The sequence below is a fragment of the Vicia villosa genome, linkage group LG3, assembly GCF_029867415.1.
Source record: "Vicia villosa cultivar HV-30 ecotype Madison, WI linkage group LG3, Vvil1.0, whole genome shotgun sequence".
NCBI classification, from domain to species: Eukaryota; Viridiplantae; Streptophyta; class Magnoliopsida; order Fabales; family Fabaceae; genus Vicia; species Vicia villosa.
This window is the reverse complement of record NC_081182.1, coordinates 11,862,728-11,882,863: the sequence shown is the minus strand read 5'-3', so window position 1 is coordinate 11,882,863 and position 20,136 is coordinate 11,862,728. Positions and strand designations below refer to the sequence as shown.

Here is a 20,136-nt window from a genome sequence, read left to right as displayed (position 1 = left end):
ACTTAAAACATTTTACAAAACATAATTTATTTAAAACATTTCTTAAAAATCAGGTATGCCCACTAAACTAATCAATTAGGAAGCGCCGTGACCAATTACGAAAGCAAAATCTCGCTCTCTAATTTATTTGAACTTGCATCTAATCAATTAAGAAGCAAATTCCCCCACATAATTGTCGCGGCGGAAAAATTGAGATTAAGCTATTGATTAACTTAACTCACAAAGCAAGAGTCACCACCGAACTTTATTGTTTCTAAATAGGAAAAAGGAAAATATCGATAAAACCCAATAAAAAGAGAAATCTAGGTACGAGGGTTGGTTATGCAAGGGGAAGGTATTAGCACCCCTCACATTTGTGGTACTCCACATAAACCTCTTGAAAATATGTGTTTTTAGGTGTTAGCTAGATATTTCGACACCATGATTGTTACTGAAATATATATGTTAAAGATATTATGACTTTTCGACGAAATAGCATGTTACTAAGAACCTGTCGAAGTCGCCTCTGAAAGGAGAAAGTGTTGGACGTAGAAATATTTTCTAAGTTTTGTTGTTGTTTCGACGAAGAGAAGCGTTCGACAGGGGAGTTGAGTTTGAGCGAAGATATAAGTAACTTTTGTCCTTATCTGTTTTGTCAAAGGACGCATGGAGCTCCAGGGCGAAAGGAAGGCATGCCGAGTGAAACGTGGCATGCCCTGATCGAAAGACTATTGAAAATAGTTATTTCAAAGTAGTATATATAAATGCTAAGACTCTAAGTATCTGTGTGTTGAGAAAAGAGTTCTTTTGAGAATGTACGTTTAACACCATTCTTATCCTTTTTCCGTTTTATAACCCTTTTCCAAAATTTATGTCCTTATCATTAAACAGAATTTATGTTTTTATCATTTCCATAATTTATATTCTTGCAAGTTACTTTTAATTGCTTTTTACCTTGTTTTTTTTACAAGTTTTATAATATTACTTTAAAGAATCACGTAGATTAAACAAACTTTTCAACAAGAACACAAATGCAGTCAAAGTGTTCTTCATTATCAAAAATAAGATTTGAAATATAAAGCACATGTCCTAGGATCATTCTAGTTGATCTTGTGAGTAACCAAAAATTCTTGTTTTTAGAAGACTAACGCTTGTTTACCAAATTTCACGGTAAACATTAGGCTACACCGATATTGTTTGCAAAAAGATCGAGGTGATGAGAGAAGAAGTTTTTTTATTACTTTTTGTGCTCGTCAAGACCTCAAGAGTCTCGTGCCTACGTGTCCTCCATATACAATGAAGAAGTCATAGTCTCGTAGTTCGTGGTGATAGTAACCATAGAGGTTTGTTGATTTATTTTAGCGAGAGGTACTCGATCGCTTTTAAACAGAAACAATGCTACGCGACACATGATAAGAGAATGTTTGCATCACTTCAAGAATGATATGACTGAATCATGGATTTATACAGATTCTGGCCATCATCACATTCGAATGGCAAATGCTCGATATTCACATGTGGAAGCATGTTTGTTTCGTTGTGAAATTAACTAAGTGTCTCTCATTTGTGAAAAAGGTTTTAATTTAAAAAACCAAGTGGCAAAAATATTTGAATTAGTTGAAGTTGTTTTTAGAGTTTTTGAAAGTGTGTAGATATGCTTAAGTGTTTTAGCATTTATTTGGGAAAAAGAGTTTTCGACCACTTGACAAAATTAAGGTTTATTATGAAAAAGTTTGAAGTTTGAAAAGCAAGGTTGATGGCGATGCACAAGATGATCGACTTACAAAACTTGAGATATGGCTTGGTATGTGGACCAGGAATGCAGTGGTTTGGTCGATGGCGATGCACAAGACAATCGACTTACAAGAAGTAGAATAGGGCTTGGTATATGGACTAAGAGTGCGAGGGATTCACAATTTATTCAAGCACAAAAGCAAGAAAGCAAATAAAGATGAGGATAAAGAAAGCAAATAGAATAGGAAGTGTGCTTGTGGAGTTTGGATGAACTCTAATTTGAACAAGCATTACACTCATCTAGGAAATATGTGCATCAAGTATTTTGATTTTTGAAATATACATGGGTCAAGTTAAATATATGCATCATGAAAATGGGTTTTTGAGTGATTTACATAGTCATGAGTCGACTTTTGACTTGTATAGATCGACTCATACTTAAGCTGATTTGTGAAGTTTGTCAAAAACCATTCTGGTGACTTTGCACCAACCTATGCATTAACTCATGACTTACATAGGTCGACGAATGCATGCTGCAGGTCGACGCATGTAGTGCATTGTCTTTCTAGACCTCACTGCCTTGTTTTGGTTGACTCACACACACATACACTGACCCAGAGATCGACGCAAAAAAGTCCTGAGTCGACGCATACTGAGCTGAATCAACACCAAACCTCACTGTCTTGTTTAGGTCAACGCATGAAGTCCAGAGGTTGACCTGTCGCTCAATTCTGGGCATTTTTTGTGCATGAATTTTCCAGATCTTGCTCTCTCTTTTCACACACATATAAATATATTCATGCTCATATTTCAAAATAATTTTGAAACTTGAAAGATACATAAGTCTTCTCATCTTCATTCTTCTTCTTGTTCACTACACAATTACACATAATCATTCTTGTGTTGCTGATATATGATCAAGCTTGATAACGTCCATAGAGAGGAATTGTATATTTCTTTGGGTGAAGAGTGATGGTGGTTTCATTGAATAAAACCATTGGGATTTTGTTCTCCAAGATCAAGGTGATTTAGGGGTTTTTGACAAGAAGCTTTGGATTAGATTCATCCGAGTGAAAGTTTTGAAGAACAGTGGGTTCGGTCAAGGGAGTAATAGTAAACGGAGGATCAATAAAAGTTCTTGGGTGACAAAAATTTGCAATTGTAATTTAGCCGAGTGAAAGCCTTGAAGAACGATGGGTTAGGTAATGGGAGTAGCGGTAGTCGGAGTATTGATTCGAGATTGTTGGGCGACTTGGTCTTGTTTAAGGTCAAAGGGAGAGAAGATAAAGAATTGACATCAAAGCTGAGTTTTTTTGTTTATTGCTTTAACTTTTCTTGTAATAACAATTTGCAAAGTAATAAAAACTATCTCAATTCTCGTTTGGAATTGGGGGCAGACGTAGTCGTAGCGAGGACGAACGACGAAATGCCTAAACAAATCGTTGTGTTCCTCTCTCCTTACTTCTCTATTACCTACTATTAATATGGGTTCACATTTGTTAACTCAAAAATTAGTCTAAGTGTTAAATTGTGATACAAAATTGTTTTTGTATAGAGAATTGTAATTATCAATTGCATTTGGATTTCACAATCAACCACACTTAAATCACATTGACTTATTAACTATTGCACTCGTTTGTTGATTTGCTTGTGCAACAAACTGTTTGCACAACACGTGTTCGATAAATTGCCTTAGCAAATTTATCTAACTCATTCTCATTGGAAGTAGGTGATTAAGGGTTAATCCTTCAAACAAATATTTTTTTTTGAAAAACATATTGATTTATTTTTTTTCAAACTCTTTGGCATAGCAATTTTCTTCGTGGTTGTAGCATATCTGATTCTACCAATAACAGTTTGGAATTGACGCGAATCGATCCCGAAGCGCTTATGCAAGCCATCCTTAAAAACAATTTTAAAAAGCGAATAAATTTTTTAAAGGGATCTATTCTCACCCCTTCTAGATTCTGAACCTAGCGTCTAACAAATTACACAATAAATAATTGACGCCCGAGATAATTAGGATATTTAGAAAATACCAAAAAATACATAAATTTAATTAATTTATTAATTAATGACAAATAAATTATCTTGTGTATGAAATATATATATTATTCTTAACAACTTTCTAAATAAAAATAAAAATAATTATAAGGTCTGATTTTATTTCAATCAAAGTCACACATAAATCATTAGTATTTTATTTAAAAGAAATTTATCATTAATTAATATAAAAAAATAGATAGATATTTATAGGGGTGGCAAAACGGGCACGGCCCGCGGGGAAAGCCCGTTTTACCCGCACTTTTTCGCGGGGCGGGGTGAGGTTTTAGGCCCGCTCCCTTTAATGTGCCCGCCCCGCCCCGTTTTTTGCGGACTTTTGCGGACATGAGTTTTTTCATACAATTTTACTATTTTTATGCCTAAAAGCTTCATTGCCTGTGGGCTTTCCCCGCCTCGCCCTCGCTTTTTTGCGGGGCGGGACAAAGTTTTAGACCCGCACTCTCAAATATGTCCGCCCACCCACCCCATTTTTTCGCGGGCTTTTGCGGGACGGGCCTAAACGGGGCGGGCATGCCCGTTTGCCACCCCAAGATATTTGTTTCTAATACAAAATGTAGGCCAAATATTTGTCACTAATAAATATAATAAAAAGACACAACACATTTATTATTGATGCATAAAAAATTATGGAATAAATGTTTATGTTTGATTAATATAAAAAGTAGATAAATATTATCATTCATGTATATAAAAAATACAAAAAAAATATTTGAACAAAAAAATTAAACCCAGTTGAAATTTTTATTTTTTTGTTATAAATTGGAGTATCTTCCGCGCATAACTATTGTTCGCATCGAGCAAAACAGATGGCTAGTAACAGTATGTTTGATATTCAGTGATATTTGAGACAAAATGGGTTGTACTTGCAAGGCACTCCGATGCCAAAGTAAGTAAGGAGACAACAAAGGTATGAGATTTTGGGTAAGAATTGGATTACCCTGCTCTCTAGGGATATAGGGCTATTCATAGTGTTCACACGGAGCATAATGGATCTCATATCTTTTTGGGCTTGGGCGTGTTTTCCGGCCCAAAATATAAAGGACCTTTGACTAGGTCTTGGATAGTCGTGCCAGGGAGACTAGTCGTTGTAGGGGACAGGATCCCAGCGTGCTCGGCTAGTCCTCAAACGTGCTCGGACTGTTAGGTAAACGTTATCCCCTCTTGACTTTTGTGGTTGGGCCAATGCTTATTGGGCCAATTTATGCCAAGAGTGAATTGGGTCAAGTGGGACACTTGAGCTAGTCCAGAACAACTACTAAAATTAATCTCTAATTAAGCTGAAAGAGATCCGGCATCTCATTCAAGTGCTCTCCGATTGAAACTTTTAAAATAAATCATAGCAATTTGATGCACTAATTAAAAACTAAATTTAGGGCGATCATAATTATTTGATTCAATTATTTTAAAAATATAGAAATAGACTAGTCCATGAAAAAACACATATTTGTTACTTATTAATGAAAACATTAGTATAATTAAAAAAAATTGTCATTAATCACTAAAAAAAATAATTAATACACTAAGTAATTAAAATATTTAGAAAATATAAAAAATACATAAATTTTATTAATTAATGGAAAATAAATTATATTGAGCATGAAATGTATATTTCAACAACTTCTTAAGTGGCAAAATTTAAAAATATATTTTTCCAAAATATACCAATGTTTGATGTGGGGTTTTGATTAAAAAACAACAACATACTAATCATTTTTATTTATATTTATAAATATACATAAAGTTTTAATTAATTAATTAATGACAAATGCATTATTTATATGAAAAGTATATTTTAATTTAAACAACTTTCAAAATAAAAATAAGAATTATTATAATAACAAATGCTCATGAACTGAAAGATCTATAACAACAAGCGACTTCTTTTATATGTTAGGGTTTCTATTGTTCTTCTTTTGGTTGTTTCAATGTTTTGTCTTTCTATTGATAAATAATCACACAATTTTACTTTCTTGAATTGTTCTTTCAGATATTTGTCGGAGAGATCGTGGAACAAAGATTAGGATATACACAGGTTTCCTCTTATTCTTCATATAAAGAACGCTTATAAGTCCTTATTGTTTAATTATATTAGGGTTTAGAGTAAAACATAACTAAACATTATCAATATTCTACTATATGTCAATATCATTTTTAGCTTCATAGTATCGATGAATCGAGAATAAAGGAACTTCAGTGCATGGTTGTTTCAAGAGAATTTTTTGTTTTTTTCAAATTGATGTCAAGGTTGCAGTGATTCAATTGTGTTTGTTATGAACATGTTTCTAAAAAGCAATATGATATAATTTTTGTCCATGATTGATTGAGAGAGGCTAATGGTTGCTATGCTAGGTAGAATCTAAAAAGTAAATCTTTTCTGGAGTATTTGATTGAGTATATATGAGAAGCAATCGAGGACCGTAATGATGAATAGCAGTACAAGTCTTGGTGTTCCTCCGTTCCCAATAAAAGAGGGAAAAAGAATGAGCGCAGAGTGGGCTGAGTTACCGCAAGAAATCGTTGAATATATATCGAAAAGGTTGACGATCTACATAGACTATCTCCGATTCCGATGTGTATGTCGACCTTGGAATTACTATGTTCCCAAAATCCCTCTCCATCTACCTCCTCAACTCCCATGGCTCATGCTTTCTCATAATTCCTTTTTTGACCTCTCCACCAACAAACTCCACCGCCTTAATCTCCCTTCTTTTTCTCACGAGACTCGTATCATTGGTTCTTCTCATGGTTGGCTTGTTATTATCGACGGATATGGCTGGGTTCATCTTCTTAATCCTATAATATGTGCCACAGTCTCTCTTCCTTCTCTCCGCAATTTTCCTGAGTCGGTTAGAATGCTTTTTTTGGATCATAATATCTACCTTATCAAAGTTGTCTTGTCAGCTAGCCCTTTGCTCAACAAGGACTTTGCCGCACTCGCTATTCTCAGTCGTAGAAACTTAGCATTCTGCAGAAAAGGCTATGATTCTTGGGTTCTCTTCAATGCAAATGAAAATCACCACTGGATAGACGCTGTATACAAAAACGGTCTGTTTTATGTTGTGAGCGTGATAGGAACGGTAGCGGTTTGCGATGTTGAGGGTCCCAGTATCTCTATTATTGAGACGACGATCTCTACTGGTTCCTTGCATAGAATCTGCTATGTAATGTTCTCCGGGGAGGACATGTTGATGGTTACTCGGGATTTTACATTGGAATTTGAGCCTCTGGAGTTTGGGCCAGAACCCGATGTTTGGACAGTAGGGTTTGTGATTTATAAGTTGAATTGGAATTTGCTCAAGTGGGAGGAAATTCAAACTTTGGGCGAACACTCGTTATTTATTGGAAAGAATTATTCGCTTTCCTTTTCTGCTGCTGATTTTGTTGGATGCCGTTCTAATTGTGTCTATTTCACTGATGATCTTGCTGGGAAACGCGATTTTGGCATCTATAGTTTATCAGATGAGCGCATTGAGCAGTTGCCCTGCAATCCACAAAATTCGTATTGTTGTTTTGGGTGTCCAATTTGGGTTACACCAAATCCGCAATGAGCTAAAAATCTCAATGATGTAAGTTTAGCTAACTGCTATTTGTTTATTTGTATATTAGATGGATTCCCTTCTTTGAGGTGAGAAAATTACTCTTATTTATGACCATTGTCTTGTTTAACAGCTTGTTTACCATATTTTGATGATGCACACTACACTCAACATAATGAGTCATGGACATCTCAAGAAGTGTGGCTTTACCTGTACCGTAAGACAGATGGAAAATTCAAAGCAATCTTTACTATGGTTTGTGTTCTTCTTTTAACGGTAATGACTTTTGGTGGTAATGTCTCATTGAGATCTATTGTTGCAGCATAGCAAAATCGGTGTATTATTGCAATTACCTAGTTTACTGTAATTTGTCTTGTATGTGAATGTTGTCTTGTATACTATTTATTTTGGTGAATTTGGCATGGTTTAATTTTCAAAAGAAAATTGTGTCATGCTGGATGAAAATAGTATTTTGATGTTAAAAATTTGTAGAGTATTTGAGATCAAATTATGTGTTTTAGACTTAAATCTCATCTATTTAACTCTTATTGCTTATTGTTGTTTCCCTGAAATTTTCCAAAGGAACCACTGAATCATCTATCCATGTAATCATCTATCTATGGTGCACTGATAAATAAGATGCAGATTTATCTTATATACTGAAACATACTGGGTCAAACACCATTGGCCCTGAAGTGAATTTAGTAACTTGAGTGAGATCCTTGTATGGTATGCTTCACAAGAGTTTTAGTGCTACCATTAGGAACAACTTGCTTTTGTGTCTTCATTATATGCTTATTGTTTGTTTAGGACAGAGTAGTCAATAGGCACCATTAGCAGAGGTAACACACTGCTATGATTCTTGGGTTCTCTTCAATGTGAATCAACATCATCAATGCATAGATCATCAATGGATAGAAGCTGTATACAAAAACAGTTTGTTTTTTGTTGTGAGCATGAGAGGAACGATAGCGGTGTGTGATGTTGAGGGTCCCGGAGTCTTCTTTATTGAGATGACGATCTATACTGATTACTTGGATAGAATCTGCTATGTAATGTTCTCCGGGGAGGACATGTTGATGGTTACTCGAAATTTTGCATGGGAATCTCAGCATCAGGAGTTTGGGCCAGATCCCGATGTTTGGACAGTAGGGTTTGTGATTTATAAGTTGAATTGGAATTTGCTCAAGTGGGAGGAAATTCAAACTTTGGGCGAACACTCGTTGTTTATAGGAAATAATTATTCGCTTTCCTTTTCTACGGCTGATTTTGTTGGATGCTGTTCAAATTGTATCTATTTCACTGATGAACTTGCTGGGAAACGCGATTTCGGCATCTATAGTTTATCAGATAAGTGCATTGAGCCATTTCCATGCAATCCATAAAAGTCGTATCGTCGTTTTGGATGTCCAATTTGGGTAACACCAAATCCGCAATGAGCTAAAAATCTCAATGATGCACACTACAGTGTACACTCATCGTATTGAGTCCTGGACATCTCAAGTGTTGCTTTACCCGTACGGTAAGACAAATGGAAATTCAAATGCAGTCTTTACTGTGGTTTGCGTTCTTCTTTTAGCGGTAATGACTTTTGGTGGTAATATCTTAAAGAGATCTATTGTTGCAGCATTGCGATATCAGTGTATTATCGCAATGTGAGGATGAGTTAGGTAATTGAGACATTAGCATTCAACTCGAACACAGATCCGAATACACCTCGTTTCGATTAATCGATTAAATTATTTAATTTTGATAATTTGAAATGTTAGATGTATCTTCAATGTTTTGATATTTTATTTTGTATTAGCAGTAAATAAAACTTTTATATTAGCATATGCATATATTATGAGATAGTTTTTCTTAACTTTAGTAAATATGTGGATAAAAAGATAGCTGCACTCAAATTTGTTCAAATCCAAACAAATATGATGTAGATATGTGGTGAACCAAATTTCACAATTCTTTGTGAAGATTCTTAAACTGGAAAAACTACAAATAAATGACTTAACGCGGTTCAATATTTATTGATTGAACTTAAATAATATTTTGAAATTGTGTGACAACAATACATTTGTTATTGACACTCATAAAAAAACAATTGAAAGTATTTTCTTTGTGATTGACAAAATACGACATGCTTCTTTTAAGTTGGAACAAAATACACTATGACTGTCACAATCGTTTTAACAAACTATCAATGTTACCCTAAAACCAAATACACTTTAAGTCCCATTATATTCGGGAATTGCTAATGTCACCCTTTAAGGTGAAATGAAAATATTTCTTAAATCAAAATATTTCTTAAATTTTGAAGATGCATCTTTAAACGTGTTTTTTACATCATTGCAACATGATTCAATTGATTTCTACTATTTTTTTTCAAAAATTTGTTTTGAAGATGTACATCCGGAACAATACTACCATTTTATTCCTAATTCACAAGTTAGCGGCTTTTTCGAAAATGTATCTCTAGAATTATGAAGCGGAAAATTGAAAATGTGGCCTTTTTGCATGTCAATCTATTTTGGAAATATATTTCCAAAATAACCAAACGTCATATTTTGATAAAAATAACTTGCATGGTCAAACTCCATTGCCAACATTTGTCAAAACCCTTGCAAAAAAGTCTTTCATTCTCAATCAAGATTTTTCGTTCAAAAAGTTCAGTCTTGTATTTAATCATTTTAAAAGGAGCAAAAGAAATTGGAACTCAAGGTAAGATCATTCATTTCATTCTTTATTGCTCACATTAATCTAATTTTAGTGTTGTCAAAGTTACGTTGTTTCCGGAATCGTATCTCCGGATTCTAGATGAAATTCTAAGAAAAGGCATTTTCAGAATGTCCCCTATTTCAGTTTTTAAATATTATGTTTTGGTTTGCATTAGTTATGGTGCACCGAGATTGTTTCTCAAAACCTGTTGTGTCTATGGATGTCAAAAGTGTAATTATAAAAGAGGTATATGTTTGCAAATAATTTATAACCAGACATGAGTTCGAGTCCCGTGATCATATGCTTTAATGGATATACACGGAGTATTCTAAATTGGGTTTTGGTGTTGTAATTGGAAGGCTCGACAATGGTTCAAATAGAAGAACTAGATTTGTGACGATGAGATGTGAAAATCAAACGATATGACACCGGTTCGAGAAAATGTGAGTGTCATTTTAAATTGCATGGTTATCTGTTGTCGAATAAAAAAAAATGAAACTTTAATGTCATTTGTGGTTTACTTGACCATGACCAATGTGTCAAGTTAGTCGGACATTTTAAATTTTATATGTTTTTAATTAATTATTTTGGTGAAGAATATATATGAGTTATGTGATTTTTGGGGTTTATTATAATACAAATGTGCAACTTCAGTTGCATTCTCTTTTGTGTCTAACAATGTGTGCTAGTTATATGAAGAACTTAGAGTTTGATTTCTGACGGACGCGTGTCGCTTTGTGTTCCGTTTTATTTGTGGGACACGATGATTTTCTCCCTATTCCGTTCGTCTCCCCATTGAGACACGACACACACATACCTTCACATTATTTGTTGCCTGTCTGTTGCGACTCTTTTGCAAGTGTATTACTCGGATGTGCCGATACACATTCCGTCTCCGACGCACAATTTATTTTCACGTTATCATCGTTACTTTAGCTAGATTTAGCATTATTCTATCAAATAAACGAAAAGATACTTAATTTTAAAAGAATGAAATAAGATTATACTTATATAAAAAGAGAGAATGTTCAATTTTATACCATTAAATAGAAGAAGAAAAATTAGGGAACTGACCTCTTCAACACACTCTCGAGCGGACAAACTTAAAACATCAAGTCGAAATCTTCAATCTCACCCGTAAAAATGGAGGGTCAAATAGACTGACTCAGCTGCCCAACCCGTTTTCTACCATTAAATATATTATATATTGTTAATATAAAAATGCACTAATCTTATGTGCATCTCTATCTCATTTAAAAATGGAATGTGGTGTTTCTCTCTCGTGTTTACTTAAACGGTTAGGATGAATCCTTGGCTGTCAAAGTTGAATTTTCTCATGGTGGAAAAATCTTCCTACATGTTTATAGCATGGTCATTTTTCACTGAAATTTGGTCTACAAGTTTTTGTTCATCATTTTGTATCTTAGAAATATAGAAGCAACAATATGGGGAAAAGTTAAACAAAACAGTGGCCACAGTGGCCATAAATAAGAGTGTAACTTTTCTCACCTCAAAGGAGGGAGGGAACCCATACAATATACAAATAAACAAATCTTACATCATTGAGATTTTTAGCTCATAGCGGATTTGGTGTAAACCAAATTGGACATCCCAAAGGACGGTCTAAATTAAGTGGATAGTGGAGCAATAGCTCAATGCTCTTATTGTATACACTATAGATGCCAATATGGTCATCGTTAGTGAAATACATATCATTTGGATTACATCCAACAAAATCAGCGGCAGAAATAGAAAGAGAAGATCTCCACCCTACAAACAACATGACTCTGCCCAAACTTCGAACTTCTTCCCACATTAGCGCATTCCAATTCATCCTTAAAATTCGAATCCACATTCCCTGACATACATCTTTCTTTAGTAAACACGAAGAGACCAACAACATGTCCTCCCTTGAAAACACAACATCGTACATTTCCTTTCAAGAATGGACAAAGTTTGTCGTCTCAATAATGGAGACTCGAGGACCTTTAACATCATACACCGCTATCACTCCTTTCGTGCTCACAGCATAAAACAAACCGTTATTGCATACAACATCCATCCATTCGTGAAACGCATTCATTCTGAGGAGAACCCAAGAATCATAGCCTTTTCTACAGAATGCTAACGCACCAAAATTAAGAATGGCTAGAGCAGCGAAGTCGTCACTTAGCGAGGGGCTAGAAGACAAGACAATTTTATGAAGGAATTGGTTACAATTAGATTTCAAAGGCTTTCTAACAAACTTTGGCAAAGTGTAGAGAGAAGGAAGAGAAAGTGTGACACATGTTATAGGGTTGAGAAGACGAACTTTGGAGATATCGTGGAGAATGACGAGCCAGCCAAAAGAGGAACAGCAGATTCGAGATTTGTGAGAAGATGATAGAGGGAGATTGAGGTGGTGGATTTCTTTGGTGGATGGGTCAAAGAAGGAATTGTGAGAAAGCATGAGCCATGGGAGTTGAGGTGGTAGTATATGGAGAGGGGTTTCGGGACTGCGACAAACGCGTAGGAATCGGAGATAGTCGGAGTAGATTGTGATTCTTTTGGATATTAATTCAATGATTTCTTGTGGTAATTCAGCCCAGTCTACGACCATTCTTTTTCCCTGGAACGGAGGAACGCCAAGACTTGTACTGCTATTCATATCATATACAACGATTAACCTCAATCAACAATTATCCCCTGTGATGGACAAAAAATGAATATCATGATTCTGTTTAGAAACTTGTCCATAAAACACACACAATAGAGTAAAAATAAACAAACAGTAGAAGTAATAAATATGAATAACAGTAGAAAAGTTTATCATGAAATTCACAAATACTAATGTGAAGTACAGAGTTGTGACATTTGAAAGTAGTAATTTTAATTAAGGATAAAGCTAACATGTGCCCCAAGGGCACATGTTAAAAAGCTTAAATATAGTAAATTTGTATTGGAAAACGTAATAAACATATTAATTATAAACTTTTTATGAAAACAATGCACAATTTTTTAGAAAAAATTTCTACATTTAGCTCTTAACATGTGCCCTTAGGGCACATGTTAGCATGACCCAATTAAAAGTACATAACAGAGTCAATAAACTTGCATCAATACAATCAATTTGAAAAGAAAAAACAAAAACTTGTTCCATGAAACAACCTTTAATTCTTCACTCATGAACACTATAAAGCTATATTATATATTACAATATTTATAATGTTTAATTTTGTTATACTCTTGTAAACCCTAAATATAGAAAACATAAAGAATAAAGAAAAGAAAAGGCATGGAAACCCTAACACATTTGAATATAAAAATGAATCAGATTAGTAATATGTGTTTCTTACTTTACCGTTTTTAACTGTAATGAAAATCAATACTCTCTTTCTTAAGCATTTGGCACACATGAAGTTCTAAAGAGAAGAGGATTTATATAGCTTTTGGGCAAATCGGCTGCTAAGAGAAGAAACTAAATATTTCTTTCGGTACTTGTATCATTCTATTTGGGCCACATGAATAGTATTGTCCGGATTAGATTTGAGAATTTCTCATTGGGGCCTAATAGTGTGAAAAATACTCCTTGAAAATTCTAAAATGTTTTTCGGATATACATATTTGAAAGTATACCTTTTATATGAGAAAAAGGTTTATACACTTATAGTGTAAAATAATTTTACATTGTCAGTGCATATAAATTAAACTATTTTTATATTTTAAAGATATTTTAGATATGCATATCCGAAAACACTTTCTTTAATTTTTATTTAAACATTGAATTTAAAATATCAGAGGTTTTTTAAGATATGTATATTTGAAAAAACTCTATAAAATTTGAAAATTTTGGAATATTCGTTAATTTAGATATATACTTCCGAATTAACCAATATTTTAATTTTATTTTAAAAAAATATTTATTTATAATATAATTAAAGTGACTTAATACTAATAAAAAATAACTTAAATACAAATTGTTATAAATAACGAATAAAGAAATTACATAAAATTTTAATTTTGTAATAATTTATTTGTCATAAATTTTTTTTAAATTATAAAAGTAGTTATTTTTTAAATGACTACAACATAATATGGTTCAAATGTCTGAGTAATAATACACATAATATACAAATAACACAAAATAATAATGTCTATTTATGCCCCCCATTGGCTATGTGTATTGTCTCTAATGTCAAAGTATAAACCTCACACTCTGTACTAGAAATAAGCCTCCACTGCATGATCTTTAATGGCATGCGCAGAGCTAACAACGTTACCGACAAACCATTTAGTAATTCCCTCAGATGGAACAACAAGGACTGGTTGTGGGATGTCTTGGACATACCCAAACTGGCACAAACACCTCTCAGGTAAGTGTCTATCGATTAAGGTCTCCCATTGCTGATAACCGGGAAAATGGAAGTGTCATCAAACTCGCGATGCACTCTATGCTCTACATAGCGTGTCCCGATGACATCGTCTATAGTCAATGCATTAATCCTCCTTTTGTATGCCAGAACACCGCCTGTGTGTGAATTAATGCTTGGACTTACATCTTTTGGCCTGTGTGGAGCCAGCAATGGTAGGAATAACCCTCCTCTCACAAATGGAGGGAAAATGCACGTATATCCAACATTGGACAAGAACATAGGCAAAATCATAAATAAGAACCAAATTAATCAAAACTAATAAATTTATATATTTGAAATAAACTCATATAACCGGTAACCTGCCTAGTCTCAAAGACATTCGTCTCTCCAAGTGCATTATATAGAAAATTCGGTGCAACCCACCCCTATGCCTAGAGCTGTCAAAATGGGCTACCTGGCCCTAAACGGGTCGGCCCATGCGGGCCTCGGGCTTTTCAGGGTCGGGCCCAACAAACCCATATTTAAATGGACTCCATTTTTACTACCCAGGCCCAGTCCTGTCAGGGCTGCGGGCTACCTGACCCTAATAACCATACAATTGCATGCAATAATACTTTTATTATATATATATATATATATATATATATATATATATATATATATATATATTATATATATATATATATATATATATATATATATATATATATATATATATATAAATATATATACATACTAATTTTCATATCTAAAATTATGATTTCTATATAATCTATATAAGTTACAATTAAAATGTAAAACAACATATCACCTTAATTTCAACTATTCAAAATACATCAGAAATTACCCAATGTAGCACACAAAATTAAATAACTTGTTCCAACAAATTTTAAGATATAAATATTCATGACAAATTTATAATTTTATAACAATCATAACAACAAACTGTTATAAAATTTTATAACAATTATAATTAGATTGATGGGATATTATTTTATAGCAAATTATTATATATATGATTTGTACTAACTCTATCCTACCATAAAAATTACATCAGAACTTTTAAAATCTCATTTCAACCTTATTTTTAATTAGAATACATCATGATGTCTTTTCTATACTATCTACGTAATTATATTAGGATGAAACCTTTTAGTTTGAAATTAAGTCAAACCATCAACTTTTGTTTGATATTTATACCTTTATAATACAAAAAAAATAAATTAAAATACATAATACGCAAATTGTTTATAACATACCCCTTTATGAATTAGGAAAGGTTTTCGTGCTGGCGGGCTACCCATGACCCATACGGGCCGACCCATATTTTTAGGGCTTTTTCGGTCTGGGATTAAAAAGGCTCGGATGTAAATGGGCTTGAAAAATAAGGCATAAGTCCTGACTTTTTACGGGCCTAATGGACCGACCCATGGGCTTCGACCCATTTTGACAACTCTACCTATGCCCAACTAACATGGTCAAGGATACTAAACAACCACATGTACCTCGCATCAATATATACATGAGACTTATTCACTATGATAGCACATCTAACAAGATGTAGCATGTATACCCAACGGTTGCCTCATACATAAATTGTTGCACCAACTTGGCATACCTATAATTTTTTTAGCATGAATCAGTCTTTTCCACAATTCTTTAAATTTTTTATTAAAATCTGTGTTAAATATGTTTTAATTCTCTATAAATAAACAAACATTCAATTTTAGTCCCATAAGATTTTCCTTCAAACAATGACCCTTCTAAAGTTTTCGGCCCATAGTTTTAGTCCCTCCCGTTAACTTCTCTTAACGAAAGCTGACGTGGCATGTCACGCGGAAGAGTTTTAATGATTGAAAAATGGTTTTACCTACGAACAACAATTAAGTGTCACTAAAATTAGAATTTTCTTAATCTTATTTTTTTTCTTATAACAATCACACCTTTACCATTGACATTCAAGTCACAACAGGTTTTCCAATTTGACAGATTATTTTAAAAGAGCTTAAAAACTATATTGCATATTGGATTGTATTTGATTGGTGTTGTGACAGATTCTTAGTTTTTAACATGAACCTTCATCTTCTAAAATATTTTTAGTGACGGTTTTTGGGCTATAGTAAAGGTTTTTGGGCTATAGTGACGAATTATGGTTTTTGACATGAATCTTCATTACTTTTAGTGACGGTTAATGGGATTTATGACATATTTTTGGTTTTGAACATAAATCATAAGATACTTTTAGTGACTGTTACTGGGCTTTAGTGATGCATTCTAGGTTTTGGACATGAATCTCCATCTTCTAAAATACTTTTAGTGACGGATTATGGGTTTTAGTGATGGATTCTGAATTTTTGAACATGAATCTTCATCTTCTAAGATACTTTTAGTGATGGTTATGGGATTTAGTAAATTATTCTTGGTTTTTGACATGAATTTTCATCTTCTATGATACTTTTAGTGACGATTTCTTGGGTTTTGGATTTGAATATTCATCTACTTTTAGTGACGGGTTATGGGCTTTAATGACAGATTCTTGGTTTGTCATGAATCTTAATCTTCTTAAATAGTTTTAGTGATAGTTTCTGGGTTTTAGTGAAGGATTTTGAGTTTTATCATGAATCTTCATCTTCTAAGATGGTTTAAGTGACAGTTTACGGGTTCTATTTACATTTTTTGAATTCTATTTCTCGTTTATGAGTTTTGTCATGAATCTTCATCTTATAAGATAGTTCTAGTGACGGTTCTAGCTTTTACTAACGATCAATCTTCCATGTGGCAAGCCACACCAACTTCCAATAATGGAAGTTAACGGGAGGAGCTAAAATTATGGACGAAAAACATTATGAGGGCCATTGTTTAAAGAAATTTGTTTGAGGGACTAAAATTGAATGATGATATATTTATAGGGACCTCTAACATATTTAACCCTTAAAATTTATAAAAATATAAATAATAAATAAAATAAATTATCTAAAACACCATAATTATAACCCCAAACTTTCATCTTTCTTATTCCTCTAGGAAAAAGCTTAAAATTTGAGATTCTACGAATAACTATATAATTTACCTACTTCAATAAAATGTCTAAGTTCAATGCTACTTACCATAATACTTTCATGTTATGCTCAAGCTCTACTTCTGTTCTATGACCTCAAGATGGATCAAATTATCTAAAAGACATTGATCATGCTCTTATCTCCTTAACTTTTCTCCCACCCTCATGAATTCACTCAAATGATAAAGGTATCACTCAATCGTCATGCAAAAATCATTTTATCATAAACTTGATTAATTTCTAAATTATCTATCAAATCCAAATTATTACACACAATTTTTTTCTAGTCTTAAAGGTTATAACATGACTTGGACTAAGGTAGGATAAATTTGGAAAAATAGAATAAATTTTTGGAGTTAGGCATTCAATCATTCCATTCACGCGTTTTAGATATAACTCTTTTTTTTTTTTTTTTTTTTACCAAAATCAATACTTCAAGGAAAAGTCATAAACTATTATAGACTTTTTTTTACTTGTATCCATTTGTTTCATTTTTTTTAATCATCCCATTGTACTTTCGGTTTAGGTACGACAATACCATTAGCATTGCTTATTGTAATTTGATTAGGACCATTGATAATGGAGTTCCATACACCCTTATCAATAGAGTTGATATGGATACACATACAAGCTTTCCAATAATCATAGTTTTCACCAGTAAAAATAGACGCTCTATTGTATGCCCCTTTTGGTTCGGAGGCCATAATATAATAAGTGTTTTTGAAGCACGGAATAAACCGATCTTGTGATACCACTTGTTAGACGAAGACAACTTATCTAGAGGGGGTGAATGTGAGAAGACAAAGAACAATAATAAATAAAATAAATTATCTAAAACACCATAATGATTTCTTAAAAATGAAAGCAAGTCCGCAACAAGGTAGAAGAAGATTCAAGACAAGAAATACAATAATTTTTTATTCAATTCGATCAAACAATTTACTATGAGACATAGAGCAACTCTCCGACTCCCTATACTTCCAAGAGTTGTTAAAAATATTACAAATTAGTTCAAGAAAACAGTCACACGAGTTCGTAAGAACAAACCCTATTTTCACTAAAAAAAACACTCATTAGCCATGTGAAAACCACTTCACAGACCAAAATATCACATCGCAACATCTAATTTAGCGACGTGACGAAACATGTGGCATGAATGCAAGTCGCAACTTATTTGTGACGTGAAAAACACTATACAATTTTTCTACGTGAAAATCACATCAGAACTTTTATTTTTTAATTGAAAGTAAAATCAACTTCACTGTCATTGTCTTATACATCTTCACTTCCAGCAAACACACTAAGGGCACAAGCGAAACATGAGGAAACACAACAACATCCCAAAAGAGAAAACTGGACGATTGAACTGCATGTGATTGGAAACGAGGCCTTTGCAGAGGCGGCAGTGTTTCCGGAAAGGCGGCTCTGGTGTGGTGGAGCTCAGACGGAGCGACAAAAGTTGATCGCTTTTGTTGCGGTCGAATTCAACTTCTTGCGTTTTATCTTCAAATATCTTCACATATTCAGTTTGTTGCTTTTGTGGTTGTTGTTATGTTTAGAAAAGGAGATGGAAGGTGGTGGAGGTATGAAAATGGTAGAAAGAAGATGTTTGAAGAAAAAGGAAAATGACTTTTGTTTTTTTCTGTGATGTTGATGCATTCACTTCTTTTGCTGTGTTTGTTTGTATGACACTGATTAGTCACGTGATTTTCACATCACAAATAAATTTTTGAAAATTTTAAAATATCTCCCAAATACAAAGACATCATAACACGTGTAAACTTGATTTTCCTTTTTTAAAATTTTAAGTGCATTGCGACATGAATTCCACTTCACAAATGTTCCTTTTTTTTGCGATGTGATTTTCACGTGGTTGCCCTCTTTGTTTGTGGGAAGATGAAGATATCAATCATCTTTTTAGTGGTTGTCGAGTTTCGTTAGTTTGGTGGATTAAAATGTGTGATTGGTTCTATGTTGATTTCCCTTTCGGTACTTTGTCTCTCCTTGAGCGACTTTCATCTTTGAAGGCTTCTACGTGGTCTAGATATCCTTTGGATTCAGGTTGGATTTTTGGTTTATCTCTTTGTTGATCGATTGGGTCGTGTAGGAACAACATTCTTTTTTACTGCTTGGGTATGATGAAGTTTTTATCTTGGGAGTGGTTTCTTTCGACATGTAAACCCAGTAGAAATTTGCTTTGGTCAAATTGGTGTGTCTCTCGGACTAGATGCTTAGCAGCTTTTTAACTTTGCTTGGTTGGTGTTGGCTTCCTTTTGTATCATGTTTTTTATGGATTGTGCACTCCAAAATTGGTTTACTACATAAGATATAATAATTGATATCAAAACACTCGATAACTAAACTTTTAAACTTTAAACTATATTAACCAATTTATAATACTTAATTAACTAACTTTATTTTATAACTTAAAACTACTTTCTTTCTTTTTTTTTTATTTTAAATATATATTAATCAAACTCTAAACTTTAAACTGTATTAATTAAATTTAAAAAAAAACGCTGTTCCGAGGGAATTGAGTGTAGGAGTATGAATTAGTGAAAATATATGATTTCTCTTTTGAAAATGTTATATTTTGAAAAGAAAAGAAAGTGAAGAAAAGAAAATGTTAGCATATTGACTAGAAATCAAGAGTATTCCATTTCCCCCTTCTTTGCTTAGCATTTCGGTAAAACTTGTTCGA

At 33.3% G+C, this 20,136-nt stretch overlaps 2 protein-coding genes across 4 annotated transcripts; one reads left to right on the top strand and one right to left on the bottom strand.

The window, feature by feature from the left end:
• The first annotated feature begins 5,603 nt into the window (after positions 1-5,603).
• On the top strand, positions 5,604-9,046 carry LOC131660312 (probable F-box protein At1g44080). 3 transcript variants are annotated; one of them, XM_058929531.1, is made up of 4 exons: positions 5,604-5,666; positions 5,765-5,809; positions 6,127-7,343; positions 7,447-9,046. In XM_058929531.1, exon 3 carries the CDS (start codon positions 6,198-6,200, stop codon positions 7,323-7,325), a length of 1,128 nt encoding a protein of 375 aa, XP_058785514.1. In that variant the 5' UTR covers positions 5,604-5,666; positions 5,765-5,809; positions 6,127-6,197; the 3' UTR covers positions 7,326-7,343; positions 7,447-9,046. The 3 variants fall into 3 exon arrangements, with proteins under 3 accessions (XP_058785514.1, XP_058785515.1, XP_058785513.1); XM_058929532.1 differs by lacking the exon at positions 5,604-5,666 and having other exon boundaries at positions 5,673-5,809; positions 6,131-7,343; XM_058929530.1 differs by lacking the exon at positions 5,604-5,666 and having other exon boundaries at positions 5,673-5,809.
• Positions 9,047-11,528: 2,482 nt separating this feature from the next.
• Positions 11,529-12,740, bottom strand: LOC131654915 (F-box/kelch-repeat protein At3g18720-like). Its single transcript, XM_058924839.1, has one exon. The coding sequence runs from the start codon at positions 12,670-12,672 to the stop codon at positions 11,965-11,967; it is 708 nt and encodes a 235-aa protein (XP_058780822.1). The 5' UTR covers positions 12,673-12,740; the 3' UTR covers positions 11,529-11,964.
• Positions 12,741-20,136: the final 7,396 nt, after the last annotated feature.